The sequence below is a fragment of the Microchirus variegatus genome, assembly GCF_963457635.1.
Source record: "Microchirus variegatus genome assembly, chromosome: 16".
In the NCBI taxonomy this organism is placed as follows: domain Eukaryota; kingdom Metazoa; phylum Chordata; class Actinopteri; order Pleuronectiformes; family Soleidae; genus Microchirus; species Microchirus variegatus.
This window is the reverse complement of record NC_139817.1, coordinates 3,821,923-3,841,996: the sequence shown is the minus strand read 5'-3', so window position 1 is coordinate 3,841,996 and position 20,074 is coordinate 3,821,923. Positions and strand designations below refer to the sequence as shown.

At 44.1% G+C, this 20,074-nt stretch overlaps 3 protein-coding genes across 3 annotated transcripts; 1 reads left to right on the top strand and 2 right to left on the bottom strand.

The window, feature by feature from the left end:
• Positions 1-9: 9 nt before the first annotated feature.
• ttf2 (transcription termination factor, RNA polymerase II) lies at positions 10-8,079 on the bottom strand. The gene is made up of 19 exons (XM_083902240.1): positions 7,593-8,079; positions 6,726-6,846; positions 6,065-6,226; positions 5,811-5,968; positions 4,867-4,948; positions 4,640-4,753; positions 4,413-4,563; positions 4,215-4,320; positions 3,945-4,129; positions 2,935-3,088; positions 2,769-2,860; positions 2,465-2,550; positions 2,234-2,370; positions 1,945-2,124; positions 1,708-1,766; positions 1,480-1,633; positions 1,296-1,378; positions 341-415; positions 10-256 (listed from the first exon to the last, which is right to left on the bottom strand). The coding sequence occupies exons 1-19, from the start codon at positions 8,037-8,039 to the stop codon at positions 112-114; spliced, it is 2,691 nt and encodes an 896-aa protein (XP_083758366.1). The 5' UTR covers positions 8,040-8,079; the 3' UTR covers positions 10-111.
• LOC310938369 (transcription termination factor 2-like) lies at positions 8,056-10,024 on the bottom strand (the record flags this gene model as incomplete). Its single annotated transcript, XM_083902862.1, has 6 exons — positions 9,963-10,024; positions 9,636-9,741; positions 9,217-9,303; positions 9,006-9,075; positions 8,112-8,252; positions 8,056-8,061 (listed from the first exon to the last, which is right to left on the bottom strand). Exons 1-6 carry the CDS (start codon positions 9,988-9,990, stop codon positions 8,056-8,058), a joined length of 438 nt encoding a protein of 145 aa, XP_083758988.1. The 5' UTR covers positions 9,991-10,024.
• A 1,432-nt stretch (positions 10,025-11,456) lies between these two features.
• cpap (centrosome assembly and centriole elongation protein) lies at positions 11,457-19,836 on the top strand (the record flags this gene model as incomplete). The annotated part of the gene is made up of 18 exons (XM_083902861.1): positions 11,457-11,831; positions 12,382-12,511; positions 12,612-12,692; positions 12,966-13,064; positions 13,670-13,824; positions 13,910-14,620; positions 14,727-15,486; positions 15,597-15,729; positions 15,843-16,008; positions 16,106-16,237; positions 16,564-16,704; positions 16,860-16,968; positions 17,166-17,341; positions 17,479-17,568; positions 17,771-17,911; positions 17,998-18,082; positions 18,517-18,637; positions 19,641-19,836. 18 exons carry the CDS (start codon positions 11,457-11,459, stop codon positions 19,834-19,836), a joined length of 3,801 nt encoding a protein of 1,266 aa, XP_083758987.1.
• Between the last annotated feature and the right edge of the window lie 238 nt (positions 19,837-20,074).

The following is a 20,074-nucleotide window of genomic DNA, read 5'->3' as shown; positions in this document are numbered from 1 at the left end:
AGTTCCTTACACACATACAAACACTATATATGGGATTTAGAGAAGCTGCTTCCTCACATTTATGAGGTTATCACACTATTTTTGCATATTTATACCCTTAATCTCTGCATATCAGACACCAAAAATGATCCGTAGATCGGCCAGCGACAGTTTGGTGACGGTGCTTCCCGTTCCCGACAGCACGTTCTGAGCCAGCTCCTTCTTCTTCAGCTGCAGCGTGGAGATCTTCTCCTCCACCGTGTCCTCGCACACGAACCTGAAGAACAGGACAATGTTAAGCCTTTTAAAAGGAGCTGAAATATCAGAGAACTTATTTGAATGAAACATTCACACCCATTACTTATGGATGGTGACATCTTTCTTTTGTCCCACTCTGTAGATCCGGTCGCAGGCCTGATCCTCCAGAGCTGGATTCCTGTCATTGACATTCAAGGTAGAAAATGTTGGAATAAAATAGTTTGTGAACACAGAGAAGATCTTAAAGTTCTCCGTAGCATTATTCAGGGTTCTGACACCTCGGTTGACATCAAATTCAAGGACGTTTCAAGGACCAATTCCATCAAATTCAAGGACTTCGCAAACTTTCTACGACCAACTCCCTCAAATTCAAGGACTTTTCAAAATTTCCAGGACCAGTTCCCTCAAATTCAAGGATTTTTCAATGACAAAGACAAATTCCCTCAAATTCAAGGATTTTTCAGACTTAAGGACAAATTCTCACAAATTCCCTCAAATTCAACGACTTCTCAAACTTTCCAGGACCAGTTCCCTCAAATTCAAGGATTTTTCAATGACATAGACAAATTCCCTCAAATTCAAGGATTTTTCAATGACTTAAGGACAAATTCCCTCAAATTCAACGACTTCTCAAACTTTCCAGGACCAGTTCCCTCAAATTCAAGGATTTTTCAATGACAAAGACAAATTCCCTCAAATTCAAGGATTTTTCAATGACTTAAGGACAAATTCCCTCAAATTCAACGACTTCTCAAACTTTCCAGGACCAGTTCCCTCAAATTCAAGGATTTTTCAATGACAAAGACAAATTCCCTCAAATTCAAGGATTTTTCAATGACTTAAGGACAAATTCCCTCAAATTCAACGACTTCTCAAACATTCCAGGACCAGTTCTCTAAAATTCAAGGATTTTTCAAGGACTTTACAGGACAAATTCCCTCAAAATCAAGGACTTCTTAAATCTTTGACAACCAATTCCCTCAAATTCAAGGACTTCTCAAAGACTTTCAAGGACCAGTTCCCTCAAGGACTTGTTAAAGACTTTGTGTGTGTCTCACCAGTGCATGTCAATGAGGAAGAGGTGATTCCCACCAATGAGGTTGAGTCCAACTCCTCCAGCACAGAGAGAAACCAGCATCACCTTTGGCAGAAGAAACAAAACAAATATAAATCCGAACACGACTTCACCGTCACTGCATAGGAGAATACAACAGAATTAAAGTTTTCATCGTGGACGTTCACCTCTGGTCCCTTTGCGTTGGTGTTGAATTCTTCCACCAGGTCCATGCGGCGCTTGGGGTTGACGGTGCCGTCGATGACGGCGTATCTCAGGCCCATGTGACGCAGGTGAACGGCGACGATCTGCAGCATGCTGGTCCACTGAGACACGATCACGCTGACACGTGACAACGGTTAGTCAGAAAGTAAGGTTTTGAATAACTGAATAATCATCAGCGGTTTTTGTTTTACCTTTTCTGATCGTCACCCTTCTGTCTGATGGCCTTCAGCTCAGAGACAATAGAGGAGATCTAGAAACAAGAGGAGGTTAAAGAATTAAGTTCAAGTTTGTGGTGCATTCGTTACCACAAGGTGGATACAGTAGCACCGGCAATGCAATTTACAAGGTTTCCTGAATGCATCTCGTAGCTCAAATAAACACTGTGGACGGAGGGGCTGAAACAACGACTAGGGGCCGATTTCCTCTACCTTGCTGCTCTCGCCGTCCTCTTCAAAGAGCCGCGCGGCGAAGCGAGTGCCGTTGAGGGCCACGGTGTCTTTGGGGTCGGCGGCCGACGGCGAGGGGCCGGAGGACAGCGACAGAGCGTTGAGCTGCTCCTCCAGAGACAAGACGATACCGTCGCCCTGCAACTCCGTCGAGTCCAGAGTCTGAGAGAGAGGCAGACGTTTGACTTCCAAGTGTGTATATACTTATACATGTGTATATATATATATATATATATATATATATATATATACACACATATATACACTGTACCTTCTTGAGCAGGGACAGGTGACAGCAGGACTGTCTCAGGCGCAGCAGCAGAGACAGGATGTGGACGGTGCTGGACGCCTGCTGCGAGCTGGACGCTGCAGCTTCAGGCCGCGACACTCCTGCAAACTCCTGAGCCACTGAAGAGACAGGAGACGCGTTTATTTACACGTTATAAAACCCCAAACACATACCACTCGTTCATAAAAACAGTAGAAAGAGACGATTTCTGACCTTTATCAAAGGGATTGGACGTGGATTTCCTCCCCGTATTCACGTCGTTTCCTTCGTGTCTCTTCAGGTAGTTCTGCAGCATGGATCTAAAAAGAAAAAACACAATCGCACATGGTCAAATTCAAGCTTTTTCAGCGCCTTACTTGTATTTATGCACAAATACATGCATCCGATGATTATTTCACTATTTAAAATCACCTTGAAAGACACAGAGTTACAGATCTAATAATCCCAAATATCACACAGTAATCATGTTAAATGTGTTTTTTTCTAATTAAAATGAGAACAATGAGAGCGGATTAACCTGGATTGGGCGAAGACGACGTCGTACACCGACTGCTCGTCCTTGGACAGTTTGAGTCGATGGACTTCGCAGGTTCGGTCGGGAAGAGACACCTGAAATATTCGAAATTCTCTTTTTAAACTTGATCAAGAGTCACTGGTGAGTGTGTGTGTGTGTGTGTGTGTACCAGTGGTTTCCCCGTGGAGTCAGACTGGTCTTTGGTTCGTCGCAGCAGCAGAGTCCGGGTCAGGATGTTCAGCCTCTCTCGGCCTCTGTTGGAGCCGTTGTCGACCTGAGCTTTCCACACTTTGTACTCGTCAAACGGGGAACAGCGGAGAAACCTGAGCGACACACACACACACACACACACACACACACACACACACATACAGTCCAATTACTTTAAATTTAAATGTGAAAATGTGCTGTTACACACAAAATGGTCTAAATGCTGTTCATAGAGCGGCTGACTGCATTAATATTCAAAGAAATCAAGGTTAAAATCATTTAGACTAGTGCTGGGCACGTTAACGCGATAGCGACGGCTAACGGTGTCAAAGTTAGCGCACGTTAACGCATGACGCATTTATATGACGACTGACCGGAAAAAGACGTGCGTGACGTCATGTTAACGTGACTCCGGGTTGTTCAAAAAATGTTTCGTTTAATAAACAGACCGCTCCAGTTCGACTGTAGGCACGCTAACCGGCGCTAAAGGAGCTAATGCAGCTAACGGAGCTAACTGGTAAACGTTGCCTGGACTCCGGTTTCGCGGCACGTAACCACGACGTCACAAGTGTCTTTTGCCGATCAGTCGTCATGGAAACGCGTCGTGCGTTAACCTAGTGCCCAGCACTAATTTAGACAACATAATTCTAAGATTAAATGGCGGGAAAAATATCATCAAATTTCCATTGTGTGATCATGAAACGGGCTCTGGGAAAGAGTGATTAATAGCACCACCTTGTGGCCATGTCTGAAAACTCATTTTCACTCATAACTCGTTGGTAAAAACACATTTTCACTCCGTCTCATTAGGGATTATCATTCAAAGATTACTTTTCTTTTTAAAGTGATTATCGAGTTGATGCGATACTTAATGATGTAAAAATGTCCTCAAACAACCATAAAACAAAACGACAATAATATGGTGCCATCCTGAATTACAGGCACAAAACATGGTCGTCGTGGTCTCACTTGAGCAGCGAGTACATGTCCAGCAGGTTGTTCTGGATGGGCGTTCCCGTGACGGCCCAGCGAGCGCAGGCTCTCAGCTGACACACGGCCATGGACGTCTGCACCTTGGGGTTCTTGATGTTGTGAGCCTCGTCGAGGACGACGCGAGCCCAGGCCACTCGCAGCAGAGGAGCCGCGTGCTTCGGCTGAACAAAGAAAAGTGAATTCTACTTTGTTGTTTCTTTCAAATACTTGGGTTTAAAAAAAAAAAAAAAAAAACATGCGACGCACCACCTCGGCGGAGTCGTTGGCCGGTTTGTCTGCGTCCTCCTTCTGCACCGGAATCTCCTTGGAGACCAGTGTGTACGTGGTCACCACCACGTCATGATCCGCCAGGCTGAGGGACAAAGGGAACACGCGCCGTTTTATGATAGACACTAAAAGAACCTTTAAAATCCTCACTAAGAGACGTGAACGTGTCGCCCTCACACTCTGGCGCTCCTCTCTCTGTTGGGGCCGTGGTAAAGGTAAACCGAGAGCTTCCCCGTCCTCACGCGTCTCTCAATCTCGTTCTTCCAGTGGTGGATCAGGGAGGCCGGGCAGATGATCAGAGTGCCTTTGGACGCCACGATGCTGGGGTCTGGAGACACGAAACCACAACAAATAAATAAATAAAGAGGAGAACCAAATAAAATGAGAACAGGTTCCCCCGTTACCAGTTTTGGAGATCCACTTCTCCAGCTTCTTCTCGTCTTCTTCTTTCGCCGCCTTCTTGTTGGCGAGTATGAGAGCAATCATGGTCAGCGTTTTCCCCAGACCCATGTCGTCAGCTGGAACCACACACACACACAAAACAACATCCATTGGTTTGAGTCCATGATTTCTTATTTATCAGCATTTAAACCTCTTTAAAGTAACGATGATAAAGTGATAGAAAACATACCCAGAATTCCTCCACATGGATTCTGAGCTTCTCTCCAGAGCAGCCAGGCCAGAGCTCTCCTCTGATGGGGCAGGAGCGTCACCTGAACACATGGATATACTGTATATACGATGCTTTTCACTGGTTATACTTGTCATTATCATATAATATAATAATAATAATAATAATCAGCCAAATATTACAATTTACACAGGTTTGTTCCCAGAAACTTGATGTTCAGCCAAATATGTATTTAAGTCAGAGTTTTAAACTCAAAATTCTGACTTAAAATATCTGAATAAAGTCAGAGAGTTTTAAAATCAGAATTCTGAGTTTTAAATTCTGACTTTAAACTCAGAATTCTGGCTCAGGGGAAGGATGAACATGAAACGCCACTCGGGTCCATTCAGGATTAAAAGCCCTGGTTTTAGTAGCAGCAGAATCGACTTCTTAAACGTTCAGAATTCTTAGAATATAGTCAGAGTTCTGGGTTTTAAATTCCAACTTTAAACTCAGAAGGGGAAGGATGAAAATGAAATGCCATTCCAGCCCTGGTTACCGAAGTTTGGAAGGTCCAGGTTTTGTTTTAGTAGCAGCAGAATCCACTTCTTAAACTTTCTTGGTGTTTTCAGCCACCGTCTCACTTTACTCGCGCCGTGTGCTTCTTCCACCTGCATTTCTGACTTTTAACTCAGAATAAAGTCAGAATTGTGTTTTAAAGTTCTGAGATTTAAAGTCAGAATTGTGAGTTTAAAGTACGAATTCTGATTTTTATAGTTAGAATAAAGTCAGAATTCTGAGAAAAATGTCAGGCTAAAGGGAAGGATGAACAGTAGCAGCAGAATCCACTTCTTTCTTGGTGTTTTCAGCCACCGTGTCCCACTTTACTTGCACCGTGCGCTTCTTCCACCTTCCACACTGTGAGGACGCACTGATGAGATGGAAAACCTCAGAAACGGTGATACCTTGATGCCCTTTGGGTCCGGTACTTCGGCCTCGGTGTCCGGGCAGGACTCCAGCGACTTGTGAAGGTGGTCGATGGTCTCGCTGGTGGCGTTTTTCACCGCCAGCAGACGGTCGTTGGTCATCCTGCCGCCGTAATACGCCGGAACCTGCGGATTGGCTGCATCCAAGACGGAAAGATTGAGAGCATTTGATCGTCATTGAAAGCAGCGAATGAAGACGTTGAATAAGTGTTTGAAGACGACGTTCAGCTCACCTCCGTACAACTGAGTGTAGCCGCCGGAGGCCTGGTGCTGCGAGGAGCCTGAGGCAGGAGGCGCAGGGAGGAGGATGGTTCCTCCCTGACGACTGAACGGGTTCTGTGTGGTGTGACTGCTGCCTGGACGAGATTCACCGCCACTGGTTTCCTCCTGAGAATCTGAGTGTTATACAACAGCGTATGAGATAATACAAGGTAAGAAAGGACATAAATGAAGCAAATTCTAATTGTTTTTCCCTGCATATTTATGGTGTTACATAATAAAACAGACATTTTAGTCTGACGACAGAGGAAGAGAGTGGCTGTGATGAACGATTAAAACACTCTCTTTATTATAATCAATTAATAACCAATGAATACACGTTTTCTTTTGCTCCAGATAACAAAATACATCATTAAAAGTGTATAACTTCATTATTATTATTACTTTTCTTTCGAGTTTGGGAATCACCCGATTGACATTTTTTATATATTTTCTGACATTTTGTCATTTTATGGACAAAAAAAAAAAAACTAATCGATAAAACAAGAAAATAATAATTGTTGCAGCCCCATTGGTGTGTTTTTAAAAGGGAAAAAATAGAGAAAACACCGCTTCATAGATACTTTGATGCGTTATATATACTGTATATATAATCTTAATCCTAATCTCCGTTACCCGGCTCAGACGCAGCGGTGAGACGCAGAGAGTCCAGAGCGTCCTCCAGCTCCTTGACCTGAGTCTTCAGCTTCTCTCCTTTGTCTGGCAGAGCGGCCACGTTCACCACAGACAGAGTGGCCTTGACAAAACAAAGACGCATGAAGATTTCTTTCAAAAATGACAACAATACAAGTCAAGAAATTTACATTTTAGCCCCATTTTTGTACATCTAAGGGTCTTAAAAGGTATTGATCGCTCTACATCAGGGGTTCTTAAAGTTTTGATACCTGAGGGCCAATTTAGGAACCCAATATTGGACCGAGGGCCGCCAAAGGAAAATAAAACAGTAATAAATTTAATGACCGGATTTCAGTTTTACGGTTTAGTGTTAAGTAATATAAGCGTTAATATAGTCTAATTTAAGCATTAATATAATAAAGCTATATAATTTACTGGGTAATTACCCAGTATTTTGGCCATTGTTCTTACCTTCTAATTACAGGTTAATACCAAGTAACACATTTCTGTTACCATATATTTACTGGGTAAATAGCTAGTAATTGGGGGCTGTAGCTACCTGCTTATTACCAGCTTATAACCCAATAAGACACTAAAATTCACCATATAGAAACCAGGTAAATACCCAGTATTTTTGTTTACACTTATTGGTCTGTATCCAGTAATGTCCAATAAACATTTAACAAGCTTAGTAGCTCCTGGATTAAAACTATCAACTGTAATTCATTGCGGGCCGCCAGAAGTGTTTCTGCGGGCCGCCATTGGCCCCCCGGGCCGCACTTTGAGAACCAATGCTCTACATTATCTACATCAATTTCCCCCACAGGGACGGCTAGTATTGAATTTTTAAATATTCTGTCTGCTCACCTTTCTCTGCTGCAGCTGAGCAGAGAGCAGACTCTGCAGTCCTTTGGTGTTCCCCTGTTGACCTTTGACCTTCGACGCCGGCTGAAACCCTGCAAAGGCGGTGAGGGTTTTTTGTACGGTGGAAGCCGGGGGAGTTTTCTGAGCGGCGGGTTTCACCGACACCAACACGACGTCGTCGTCGTCGTCGTCGTCATCGTGGACGGAGTCTCCGGGGGCCTCGGCTCCGTCTTTCACAGCCGGCTCTGCTCGCGTTTCGGTGGGATTCGGTTGCTCGGTCGAGTCCTTGCGAGTCTCTTCATTCGTTTCCTCAGGATGCACCGTTTGATCGACAGTCGAGGTCGAAGGATCGTTTCCCGCTTTCTCGTCGCTCTTCTCCGCCGTCGCCTCCGCGCCGTTTGCTTTGCGAGCGTCTTTCTCCTCGTCCGAGACCCTCTTCTTCACCTTCATCCCCGGTGGAAGCGGTTTACCTCTGTAAGTGTCCGTCTTATCTCCGTCCTCCACTCCTGTCCCTCCCTTCACCACACTTTCCTTTTCTCTGGCGTGACTCTCCTCACCGTCCTTGTCCAGATCGCACAACGAGGCCTTAAAGGGGTTTCTGACGGGCGAGAGGAGGGAGGAGCGGAGCTGTGCGTCGGGTGGAGTTCTGTTTTCTTTCTCTGGCTGCAGAACACAAGGCAACAGAATGAATGATGAATGATACTTTTGGGTCTTTTAACTGCACACTTTCAGCTTTAATTTGAGGGCATTTACATCCAAATCAAGTGAACGGTGTAGGAATTACAGCACTTTCTATATGTGCCTCCCACTTTTTAGGGGACCAAAAGTAATGGGACAAACTAAACAATCATAAATCAAGCTTACTTACATACAGCCTGAAGTCTGGAAGGCATAGACATCAGAGTATTTTAATTCCTACACCGTTCACCTGATTTGGCTGTAAATCCCCTCAAATTAAAGGTGAAAAGTGTGTTTAATTTCAAATCCATTGTATTGGTGTATAGAGCCAAAAAGAAGGGAATTGTGTTGACGTCCCAATATTTATGGACCTGACTGTATTTGATGGAAATGATGAGATTTTAACATAAAGTTGGGCGTAGGGGCATGCATATGTGAATAAATGTGTTGCTGATGTTAGAGGGAATACTTATTTTCAACATAATAATTCTCCTTTTCATTGAAAATGTGATATTTGTGCAGATCTGTGCGAAACAAAGACAAACACATTTAGGTGTTCGCCTCCTGCGATAAAATCCAGATGAACAGTTAAGCCTTATCTGAGTATCTTAGTGGATATTATTTATACGGACGACAATCATCCGATGACTGAATTTAACTACGGGAGCTATTTTGACGATGATCGAAAAAGTGTGTAATAAAAAGGTGAATACGAGAGTATACACAAGTCAGTCTTACCGAAGCCCAAGGAATATTTCCACACCATCTCTGGCCTGCTTTTTTACCGGCAACACAGCGAAAGAATAATCTGGGAGGAGGGAAAAATAAAAGATATTATATTGTGTTAAAAATCCAATCCAAACAACAATGAAATAGTTTGTGCTCAAAGCTTCTTTAAGCTACAGTGACGCGTACGCTGTGGTGTAACAGTAAAGTACAGTGCAGTCACCTGTGGACCTGCTTCTGCTGATTGAAGTTGAGCGCTTGCAGTTCCACCATTGAGTCTTCATGATGGAGGCAGTGTGACGGAGGGATGCTGGAGAAGAGACGAGAAACAGAAACATGGAACTGTGCACAATAGGGGTTCCGATTCATTGAATTATTAATTTTTTTAAATTATTATTACATTGTTGTTGTTTTTTTAGTTTATATTTTGAAAAACCACACAAAACACCAGTTTGTGTTATGTGTGTACAGTTTATTTTTTGTAATTTCTGGGAGAAAAAAAGTCAGCTAGTCAAAGATTTTATTTATGAAAGTCATTTTTTTAGACGCTGCTAATCCTAATTTTATTTATTAATTTGACACAAAAAAGACAATTTATATCCACATTCACTATCTATAAGTCTATAAATGAAGATGAAGTACCTGGCTACCAGAGTGAAATCACAGCCTTGCTTGTCAACGCATACGTAGAAGCTCTTGCCTTTGCTCGGTCCATCTTTGACGCCGGTTTTTAACATACAATTACAACCTGTGTGTGAGAATAGAGAATTAAATGAATAATGAGCCAGTTAGCAAACACTGACAGTTAGCAAACACTGAGAGTTAGCGAAGGAGAAACTAAAGCCGAGTGAAGTGCACTGTCACGCAGGAAATAAAAAACGTAACTAAGACTTCTGGAAACGACGCACAGCGTTCAGAGTGATCATTTAAAACAAAATGTACAACTTACAATGATTTAAAGTGACTTACCGTGAACTTCACATGTAATTCTTTCCATTTTCTCCACACACACACACACAATGTTTTCAATTCTTAGCTTCAGTTGCTGCTGAAATATGAATGTGGGTATTTTCCGTATGGACCAATCGCAACCGCCGGTAAGAACTTCCGACGTTTAACCTTCAAAATAAAGTTTGATTGCCAAAATAGGTCAACAAAAATAGCCTGTGTTAGCAGTAAACCACATTATACAATTAAGTTATCACGATTAAAATGAATTATATTTAAAGATACATTCAGTACAAACGTAATATGGACACTGCGCTATGTGTGTATTTATGGATGGTTTTATTTTGAAATATTTAAACGAGGCGCTGTTGAACCGGATGTCATTAGATTTTTAATTAATAAAAATACCGATTGTAATTTTTATAACCCGTGTGGTTAGTTTATGGTTTATTTATCGTTATGTGTACGCACCAAAGAGAATAGTTAAATAAATAAAACGCACTTTTGTGTGAATGACGACATGTGACGTATGAACTCCATTGCCCACAATGCACCCGCACTCTCGCGGGCTTTGTTTTGACATGGCGGCAGCCTTCGAAACTTTTGTCTGTCATGTCTTGACTTCGCAGCCTTTTTACCTCACTAACATCGCTTTTCTGCCTCGTTACAGGTAATTTTCACGTCTTTGACCCACTTCTGTTCACGTTCCGAGTGTATTCGCGCTGTCACTGCGGCGTCGCGCCTGTTTAATAGACGCTTATGTGCGCCTGAGATTAAAAGGTACCACCGTAAACAACAATCGAGTGTCGAGCTGTGTAGCCGAGGCCTTTAAAATACGTTAGAAATGCACCTTTTTCACAACATTCTGAGGGCATTTTCACTCTAAAGATCACGTGTAAGATAAAATACAACTTTCAATGACGAGAACTTGAGCTAGAAAGGTTTTATTTTTTGCTTTTAGTCATTTGGACTTAAGATTCTTTGCTAACATATTGCCAGATTAAGCGATTATGAAAATAATTGCTAGTTGCTGTCCTATGCTTTTAAAAAATATACTTTTTTTAGATTCAGAAATGAACATGTGCAAGGAGTTCTGTCTTACCAGTGATTTGATTCATATCTACAAACTTTTGGAAGGTATTCTCACATACAGATGAAGATGAAAGGATGAACTAATGCTCTAAAAACATCACTTATGGAACCAAACAGTGTTTTAAAGCATCCACATCCAAGTTTTTAAAACGTGGAAAAACAAGAGTGTTATGTAAGATCAAATCCACATGTCCTGTTATTGTATATTTTTCATTGACCAAAACAAGGAATAAGAGAGAACATTCTTAGCTAATAGCTTGTCTGATTTCACAGTAAAACCACTTTCCATTTATAGTTTTCTTGGATCTGACCGTGATCTCAACCGTGTTTGTTCACAGTGTCATTAACCCCCTAACCTGTCACCATAATCTGTCCGTTCAAATCCCCAGATTAGCCGGCCCTGCCTGAGACGGCACGGTCAACATGTCATCATCTCCAGACGGGCTCCGCTACTCTCAGGCAGAGTTCCTGGCCCGGTGGATGCCGAGCAGCAACAGAGCCGGCGTCATCCTCAGCCCCAGCACCGACTTGGTCGCCGCTTCCCTGCGGGGCGTCTCCTCTGTGGGGTCGTCGTCGCCCGCAAAGCCGGACGACTCCTTCTCCTCGGACTTCGCCCCTCTGCCCGCCTCCGCCGACAGCAGCTGCCTCGCTGTGGATGGATTTGCTGCCCACACGTCCGGAGGAGAGAGGGCTGGCAGTGACAGCCCAGCGTCTGGAAGCAAACCTGCACACATGGACAGTCTGGATGAGGCGGCGAGCAGCTCACAGGATGTGTCTCTGATGATGAAGCTGGAACAGGTGAGTTTGAGTGGTGTGTTAGTTAGTATTTGGATTTTTCAGCTTCTTAAATGTGAGTGTGAATAGTGTTTTTTTTTTTTGCTTCATATAACAAAGAAACCATTGAAACTGAATAATTCTGGGTTGAGAACATCATCCTTTAGAGCAGAGGTCACAAACACCACTAAAGTGGAATATTTACAGCTGCATTTTGCATCATAAACACGCTTGGGCATCAAAACAACAGCTTTATTATGAAATGATTGGCACATATGTTATTATTCCTGTATTATGATGGAACATTGTGATAGAAGTTGGACTTAGAATATGCCGTTTGACATGGTAACTTGGTAACCTACCTCTCCTGCACACACACTTTCTGCGTCTTTGCTATTATTAGTGTTTTCGCAGTAAGACTATTTATGATGTCAAGGGGTTAAATCGTGTCTTTGCAAGTGTTTCTGTGCACTGTCAATGAGCGGCAGTCGTCCTTTAGGTGTCGTTTAAATCAGTTTGAATTGTGATGTGATTTAAATATGACACACGTGTGCGTGTGTGTATATTTGTGTAGTTGAGGAAGTGGCAGCAGCACATGCAGGAGCAGCTGAAGGCTCATCAGCTGGAGGAGCTGCTGCTTCTGCAGGAGGAGCAGCAGCAGAGGCTGCTGGGGAGGACGAACGGAGCCGAGGACTGTGCGGCAGGTAGGGAAAGACTCCAGGTTCCTTCTAGATCAGAGAGATACAGGATGTTAAGATTTAACATGATTTTCCTGCCCTCACCATGTGATAATCCACTTCCCAGATGACTCGGAGTGTTTCACAACAAGACGTGAAGGCCCACCAAGAAGTCAAACTCGCATGGAGGATGACGACGATCAAGAAGGTGAGACAGCATTTTATTATTGTTATTCTTTCACTCACTCTTTGAGGTCACTTTTAATGCACAGAAACTCACCAAATTAATTAATTTGACCGAGTTTTAGGTCAATGTGGTGATTTTTATTTTTTGCATAATGTTTTACTACTCGCCAGGTTATTCCTTTGATCCGTATGCAGGGTTTCCGTGGCAACCGTGATAGTGACCAAATGTGTATTTGCAGGAAAAGTTATATCTATATCTGTAATGAATCGTTTGTGTTTGCGTCGTTTCGTACAGACACGTGGCACTCCGTCAGCGACGATCAGGAGGACGTTTTTCAGGAGCAGGACGACACGATAATATCAAGTTACAGAGACGATGTGACTGAAGACCGGGGTAGAAAAGATGATGCAGTCTTACAGGACAGGTGTGTACTCTGTTATGGTTTGTTCTCTTCATAAAACTATATTAGTTTGGCCAGAAAATGTTGATTGGAGTTTCTCAAATGTCTTACGTTTTGACCTTTAATGATTATTTTTGCAGTGCAGCAAAGAAACCAGAAAATATGCACGTTTATTAAGCTGAAAAATCCCAGATCTTGCTTTAAATTATGAAAGAAAAGTGGACTGAAAATAGTTCATGATTCATTTAGAAAATGATCAGTAATCCAACTTTCTAAATTTTCAAACCATTGTGACCCAATTCTTCGCCGAAGAGTCAAATTTGTGCATAAAATAATGAAGATTCTGTCTATTATTTATAGAATCGTTGAATAGGTAAACCGGATATTTCCAAGAGCTACCTATTTGATTATTTATAGCATGAATTCTCATTTCAAAGGCTGGGGAAATATTGGGGGATATACAGTACAAACGTTCATGAAAAGCTTCAGAAAAAGGTAATTCAGCTTCAGGTTTGCTGCTGTATACACACAAATGCTCCCTCTCAGGTCTGCTGATAGTTTTGCCCGACAGAGCCTGCTTTCAAACTGCAGCTTTAAGACGGTAGCGGCAGAGGTTCATGTTCCATGTGTATCCATCCCCTCACCAGACCGATTAAGCCAGGCATCGGAGGTCACAAGCAGACGTTTGAGGAGTTACTGGAGGAGCAGCTGAGGCTGGAGGATCAGAGGCTGAAGTCTGCACGGCAACAGCAGGTCAGAAAACTGCAAATCTCTACATTCTACTGTGGAAAAATCAAGCTAAATTTAGTGTTAATTTGTCGTCAACCTCCCACAACAGAGCCAGGCTGTAGCTGAAGCTGCTGTGCAAGCTCCTCCCAAGAGGCCGTTTCTGAAGCGAGGCCAGGGTCTTTCCCGGTTTACCAACAATCGTAAAGCACCTTTACGGAAAAATGAGGTGAAGACGGACTCCAGACCACAACAAGGCCAGGTCAGAGTGATGTCCCGCAGCAACTCGGAGCCTTCGGCCGTCCAGAGAGGGAGCGCAAACCAGAGGCTTCCCGTGCAGCGGAAAACCGCCGTGCTGAACAAAGAGAACAGACTGAAAGGCTTGATTTCACCGCCTCAGCTCATCAGAGCTGACGGCAAGGCGGCGCGGACAGTTTTGGGGAGTTATCAACGGCTGAATACACAAGGAGCGGAGTCTGGAGCGGAGTGGAGACTGAGTAAACCGCAGAATACCATAAAACCCGGGCCTCACAACACGCAGCCAAACCCTGTGACCAAACAGGTGGGCGTGTTCGGAGCGGAACGCTACGCCGCTAAAGAGAGGAACGCTGCATCGGCAGAAGAAAGGACGACCGTGTCAGAAGAAGAAGAAGGAGAAGGAGATAAAGTCCCGGTGCACTCGTTTGACTCGTCCTTCCAGGAGAAGCTCCAGAGCTGGGAATGTGACCGGCAGGTGGAAAACATGGAGCTGGGAGAGTTTGAGCTTCTGGAGCAGGCGGCCGATGAGCTGTCCTTCTCGTCCAACTCCTCGTTTGTCATGAAGGTGCTTTATTAAACTTATCTACTGATGTTAGGAATTCACACAACATCATTAGTTGCAGCTCTGTATGGTATACTGTCCGATCACTTTCTGTTCTGTTCTTGTTCAGGTTCTTCAGATGGACCAGCATCACCGGCAGCTGCAGGCCGCTCAGGGTCTCCACCAGCGCCGACTCTCCTCCACCCCCATCAAGTCGCCCCCTAGAGGAGAACTCCAGAGGAGCAGCAGCGACGGTTTAACGCGTAAAAGCTCGTCTGAAGCTTTTGCCGTGAATGAAAGCGACGTTTCAGCGACGAACCGTAGGAGAAGCGTCGAGGACAAGCGCGAGCCCTCGTCCTGCGGTGGCTCTGAATCTGAAGACCGGGACGACGTCGCGGTCAAAGCACCTACGCGTCACGGCGACTTCTCCTTCCCCGCACAATCTCACCGGCCGTACGATAAGTGGTCCTATCAGGACGAGGACGGAGCGTCGGACGCGGAACAAGGTGGCGGCAGCGGCGGTGGCGACGAGTCCACGCTGATCGAGGACAAAGATGGACAGCGCGTCGTGTTCGACGACGACGACACGTGGAACGACGTCGACGAGATTTCGCCGCAGCTGGACGACGACAGCAGCAGAGACACCACCGTCTCCGCGGCGACGGCCGCCAGCGTCTCACCACCGACACAGACTTTGTTGAGGAAAGTGGCAGCGAGTAAAGTTGTGGAAATATCAGCCAATCAGGAGCCGGAACCTCCTCCTCATCTTCTTCCTCCTGCCTCCCAACTCATGACAAAGCTGTTCCCGTCACTGAAGCCAAAGACCCAGAATGCAACTCTTCCTCCTCCTGCTGCTGCTTCTGAGTCCAAGAAACTTGCAGATGAGACGAGTGAGTCTCATCTTTTCCATATATTTAGAATACGAAGAGATTAGAAATTAGGAAAATAATCGTTAGTTACAGCTCTAGAGATTAAAAATGATCATCGTCGTCATCCTCAGGTCAGCAGCTCCAGTCCAGGCAGCTGAGGGAGAGACTGGTCGAGCTGGAGATCGAGATCGAGAGATTCCAGAAGGAGAACGTCGCCCTCGCCAAACTCAGGCAGGAGAACGAGAAGAACCAGGAGAACCTCAGGTCAGAATGCTGTCTCTGGAACCTGGAACTTTAATCTTTAGAAACCGACGAAACAACTCGGGATGAGAAAACACAAAGCATTTTCATCGTTTACTTTTGGGTTTTTTTTCCAGGAAGGAGCGTTTGGAGTTTGAGCGGACGAAAGCGGAGGAGTCGGCCAAGTTTGAGGAATACAAGAAAGAGGAAAACAGGAAGCTGCAGAGGGAACGCAAACTGTTCGAGAAACACGTGTCGGCCGCCAGAGCCATTCCCGACAAGAAGGAGAGGGAGGAAATCCAGGTGAGATTCTTCTTCGAATGCTAGCAAAGAGAGACGGCAGCCAACGTTAGGTTAAGTTAATTAACCCTGGTTCTCTCCTCCCCCCCTCGGTGGCCAGGTGTTGAAGCAGCAGCTGAACTCCCTGCAGGAGGAGCTGAGGAGGAAGGAGAGCCGATGGGCGTCGTCGCACAGCAGGCAGAGGCAACACATCGAGACGCTCAGTGAAGAGAACGGCTCACTCAGAGACGAGGTGATCATGAGACGTCCAAAATTAGTTCCACCGAATTTCCCGAAAGTTGGTGGGAAGATGTTATAGAACAAGACGAACAAAAAAGTCGATCGTAACCATGGCATCACTTTAACAGGAAGTCGGCTATTTTGAATTTTGGCGTCCATTTTAGCGATTTGTAACCCTACGTAAATGAGCCAACTCCTCTGAGCTGTTTCTTTACAGCTTTGTATTTTTAAAATGTGTAAAATGACACGATATTGTATATCGGAGATGGAAGAGTGATATCAAGACATTTGTATACTTGCCGCCATGTCATGTCGAATTCCCTCTCGTTCACGTTAAAGATCCGTATGCTGGAGAAGCTCCGCCTCAGCTCCTGGAAGAAAAACTCTGTGAGTGCAGAGAAGGACAAGGAAACAAAGGACGGTCCAAGAATGTTCCCCAACAATCTGTCCACTGTCGTCACCAAAGGAGTGAAATTTGCCGTAAGAATATATGACATGTTGAATTCAGTGCGAATAATCGAAGACTAAATATGGCTAGAATATAATTTTTCATGACTTTAAATCATGACTCTTTGTTAGACTGACATTGATTCGTCTTTTCATTGTATTTATTTATTTGTGTGTATCTTTCCCAGAGTCCTCTGGACTCCAGAGGAAGCAGCAGCAGTAGCAGCAGTGCACCACAGGGCGGCGCTGCAGCAGCGTGTAGAAGGAGCTCCGCAGAGATCGGTCAAGGAGTCTCGGGTAAAGTTTTTAACAGTAATAATATGGATGTTGAAACCAAAGACCGTGTTATTGATTTTATTTTGAAAATATTAAAGAAAACTTCCTTTAAGCCTAATCATTGTAATAATAATTTTCAGGCCTGTACAGCATTTCTTCACTTACTGCGAGAGTCTCTTTGTCCATAACCAGATTATTTTTGTTGTCATCGTCGTCAGCAGGGATTAAGAGCAGCCTGAGACGACCGTCATCAGGAGCAGGAGGCGCTTCATCTTCATCTCCATCATCTTCATCCTCACTGCCTGTCAGGAGAGTTTCAGAGGAGAAATCAACAGCCGGCAACAAGAGTCAGGAGAAACCACAGAACCAAGAACCATCAGAAAACTTCTCACCGGTAAGAGACCATAATAATCCTGCTAATAATCCTTCTTCTAATCTTCTGTCTTCACACCAGCAGTCACTCTGGTTCTTCTTGGAGAACCTGAGCTCCCATCACTTCTTCTTCATCATCTCTTGTGTATTTTTTTGTAGCAAAGAGATTCTCTGTCGACAGAGTCAGAGAGCAGAGAACCTGAAGAGGCAGAGACGCCTCAGGAAGTCATCACACATCCTGACGGCAAGGTGAGAACGTCTTCTACTTTTAGAGAGAAACTGTCCATGAAAAGATGATCCTTCAAGAGTTCCTTGAAGAAGGAACGAGACCTTTTCTTCTCCGATAACGTCGAAGAGCTCGTTCCACCATCAGAAGAACCGCAAACTATCTACTCCGGAAGATCACAGTGAAGTCCTGAAGCGTGTTTCTTGTGGTTTCTGCTGCTTCCAGATCGAGAAGGTTCTGGTCGGCGGCGATCGCGTCATCCTTTTCTCCAACGGTACCAGGAAGGAGTTGACGGCGGACGGACTCACGGTCAAAGTGACCTTCTTCAACGGAGACACCAAACAGATCACGGCCGACCAGAGAGTGGTGAGAGCTTCTCTTCTGACCGCTGAAGAACTTTGTCCTGGGATAAAACGGTGGAGTCTCATCACTGCTCTGCTCTTTGTCCTCAGATCTACTTCTACTCTGAAGCTCAGACGACTCACGTCACCTTCCCTGACGGGATGGAGGTCCTGCACTTTCCCAACAACCAGACAGGTGAGATTATCACATCCTTTTACATCAGATTAGACTAAGTGTACTTGTTACAGCAGCAAAAGAGGTTAAAGAGAGATTAAATAAGATGATATCAAAGCATTTGCTTCATTTACCCCTTTGTTTTGGAAGGAGCATCAATGTCGTGATGTTCTCGTAGACTCTCACACCCTGAAATAAGCAAAATATATTCATTACAACATAAAATAACTTTTGGGGTGAGATGCTCTAGTATACAAGTAATCATCCTCCTTTCACCATAACCTGGAGATTATTGATTAAAAAGTTTCATCCAAGTGAATTTCTTCCATTTAATCATTTGTAGCACCACTGGTTTCATCTTAATATTTCTGAGAGCAGTTTATTTTTTCCAGTCTAGTCCTCACAGTTTATCGTACATTATCTCTCTCCTGGTTTTTTTTTCACCCTCGCTCTAGAAAAACTCTTTCCCGACGGCCGTAAGGAAATCACCTACCCTGACCAGACGGTGAAGAACCTGTTTCCAGACGGCAGAGAAGAGAGCGTGTTAACAGACGGCACCATCATCCAGGTCAACCCGTGAGTAACGACCACATTTATCATCACATTTAAAGACAGAACAGACATCATTAGAGACGGTGAATCGTTCACCTTTTTCGCCACCTAGTGGACGCTTGCTGCTAATAATCACAGCAATTTTAGTCCAAGCTGGGTTTTTTTTCTTCCCAGACTCTAAACATGCACTTGTTGAACTTTTGTTAGCATTATTGACATCTAGTGGTGAGACGACACGCTCTTCTAACTCCACTGGTTAAAGGGGACATATTATACCCTATTTACCTATATACCTACAGCAAAAAAGTAAAACAAAACTTAAGGGACAGGAAATGACGTCAGCCACAGAGGAGCTAACGGCAGTTAGCATTTGGAAAAGTGATCATCAGCAGGTTCTAGCAGGCACATTGCCGTCGTGTGTAGAATTCTGTGCTGCACCGTGGAGCCAAAAATAGAACTTTAAGCAGAGTGTGTTTTCTGATACCATTGCCCTCGCCAGCACTCTTGCGTGTTTTACGGACAAAGCGGAGCTCCGCGAGACAACAATTCCAGGAATTTAGCTCATTGTGACGTAGTAATGAGCGCGGAAGTCAACATCGCATGTTTTATCTCCTGTACTTAGACTGAGGAGGACCACAAAAAGTCATCTTTTTTCACACTGTGCTGACTGATATGGCCTCCAGAGTCCCAAATATAAGGATTTAAATGATTAAAAAGTTGATTTTGCATAATATGTCCCCTTTAAGTCAAAACATGGTAACTCAACATAGTTATTTATAATTTTTACGGTAGCTACAGCATCACAGCAGACAATATTGTCACTTTATATCAACTATATCATACCCTGAGGTGGAAACGCAGATAAGAACGATCTGCAGAAACATTTTCAAGTCAAGATAAGAGTCTTTTATTAGTCAAATGCAAAGGAAAATGTTGACTTTTAAAATAAAAATAGTATCGAACAGATCACATAAACTGTTATTTTGAGTAATAAGATAACAATTTTTGTTTACGGTCTCCGGTTTAGCGACGGCACCAAGGAGATCCACTTCAACACGGGCCAGAGGGAGATCCACACGGACGACTACAAGAGGAGGGAGTATCCCGACGGCACGGTGAAGACCGTGTACGCCGACGACGGCAGGCAGGAGACCCACTACCCCACCGGGCGCGTCAGGATCAAGGACAGAGACGGCAACGTCCTCATGGACATCAGGGAGTAGAGGTCGGGTGGTCATGAAGAAAAGTCATGGCCTCACTCTTTCTTTTGGAGAAATTCAAAATTCTGTCACAGTTTTAAGTTTGAGGAAGTTAAAATCTTCCCTTTTAATTATTTAAGTATTATTTTAAAACTTGAACTTAAGTGTAATATTTTAACTGAGTGAATTTGCACCGACATGAACTCACCGTTTACATTCGTTTACATTTATTTCCACTACAGGCTTGAAAATGAAACCCTTT

Bases quoted from the DNA above. Each gene is read 5' to 3' on its own strand.
- ttf2 (XM_083902240.1), bottom strand. From the start codon at position 8,039: ATGAAGGTGAAGAAGAGGGTCTCGGACGAGGAGAAAGACGCTCGCAAA. The intron at 6,227-6,725 runs GTAACGGAGATT...TATAACACTCAG, and splicing joins CACCGCTGCGTCTGAGCCGG to ATTCTCAGGAGGAAACCAGT. The intron at 4,949-5,810 runs GTATCACCGTTT...CCATGTGTTCAG, and splicing joins CGGACCCAAAGGGCATCAAG to GTGACGCTCCTGCCCCATCA.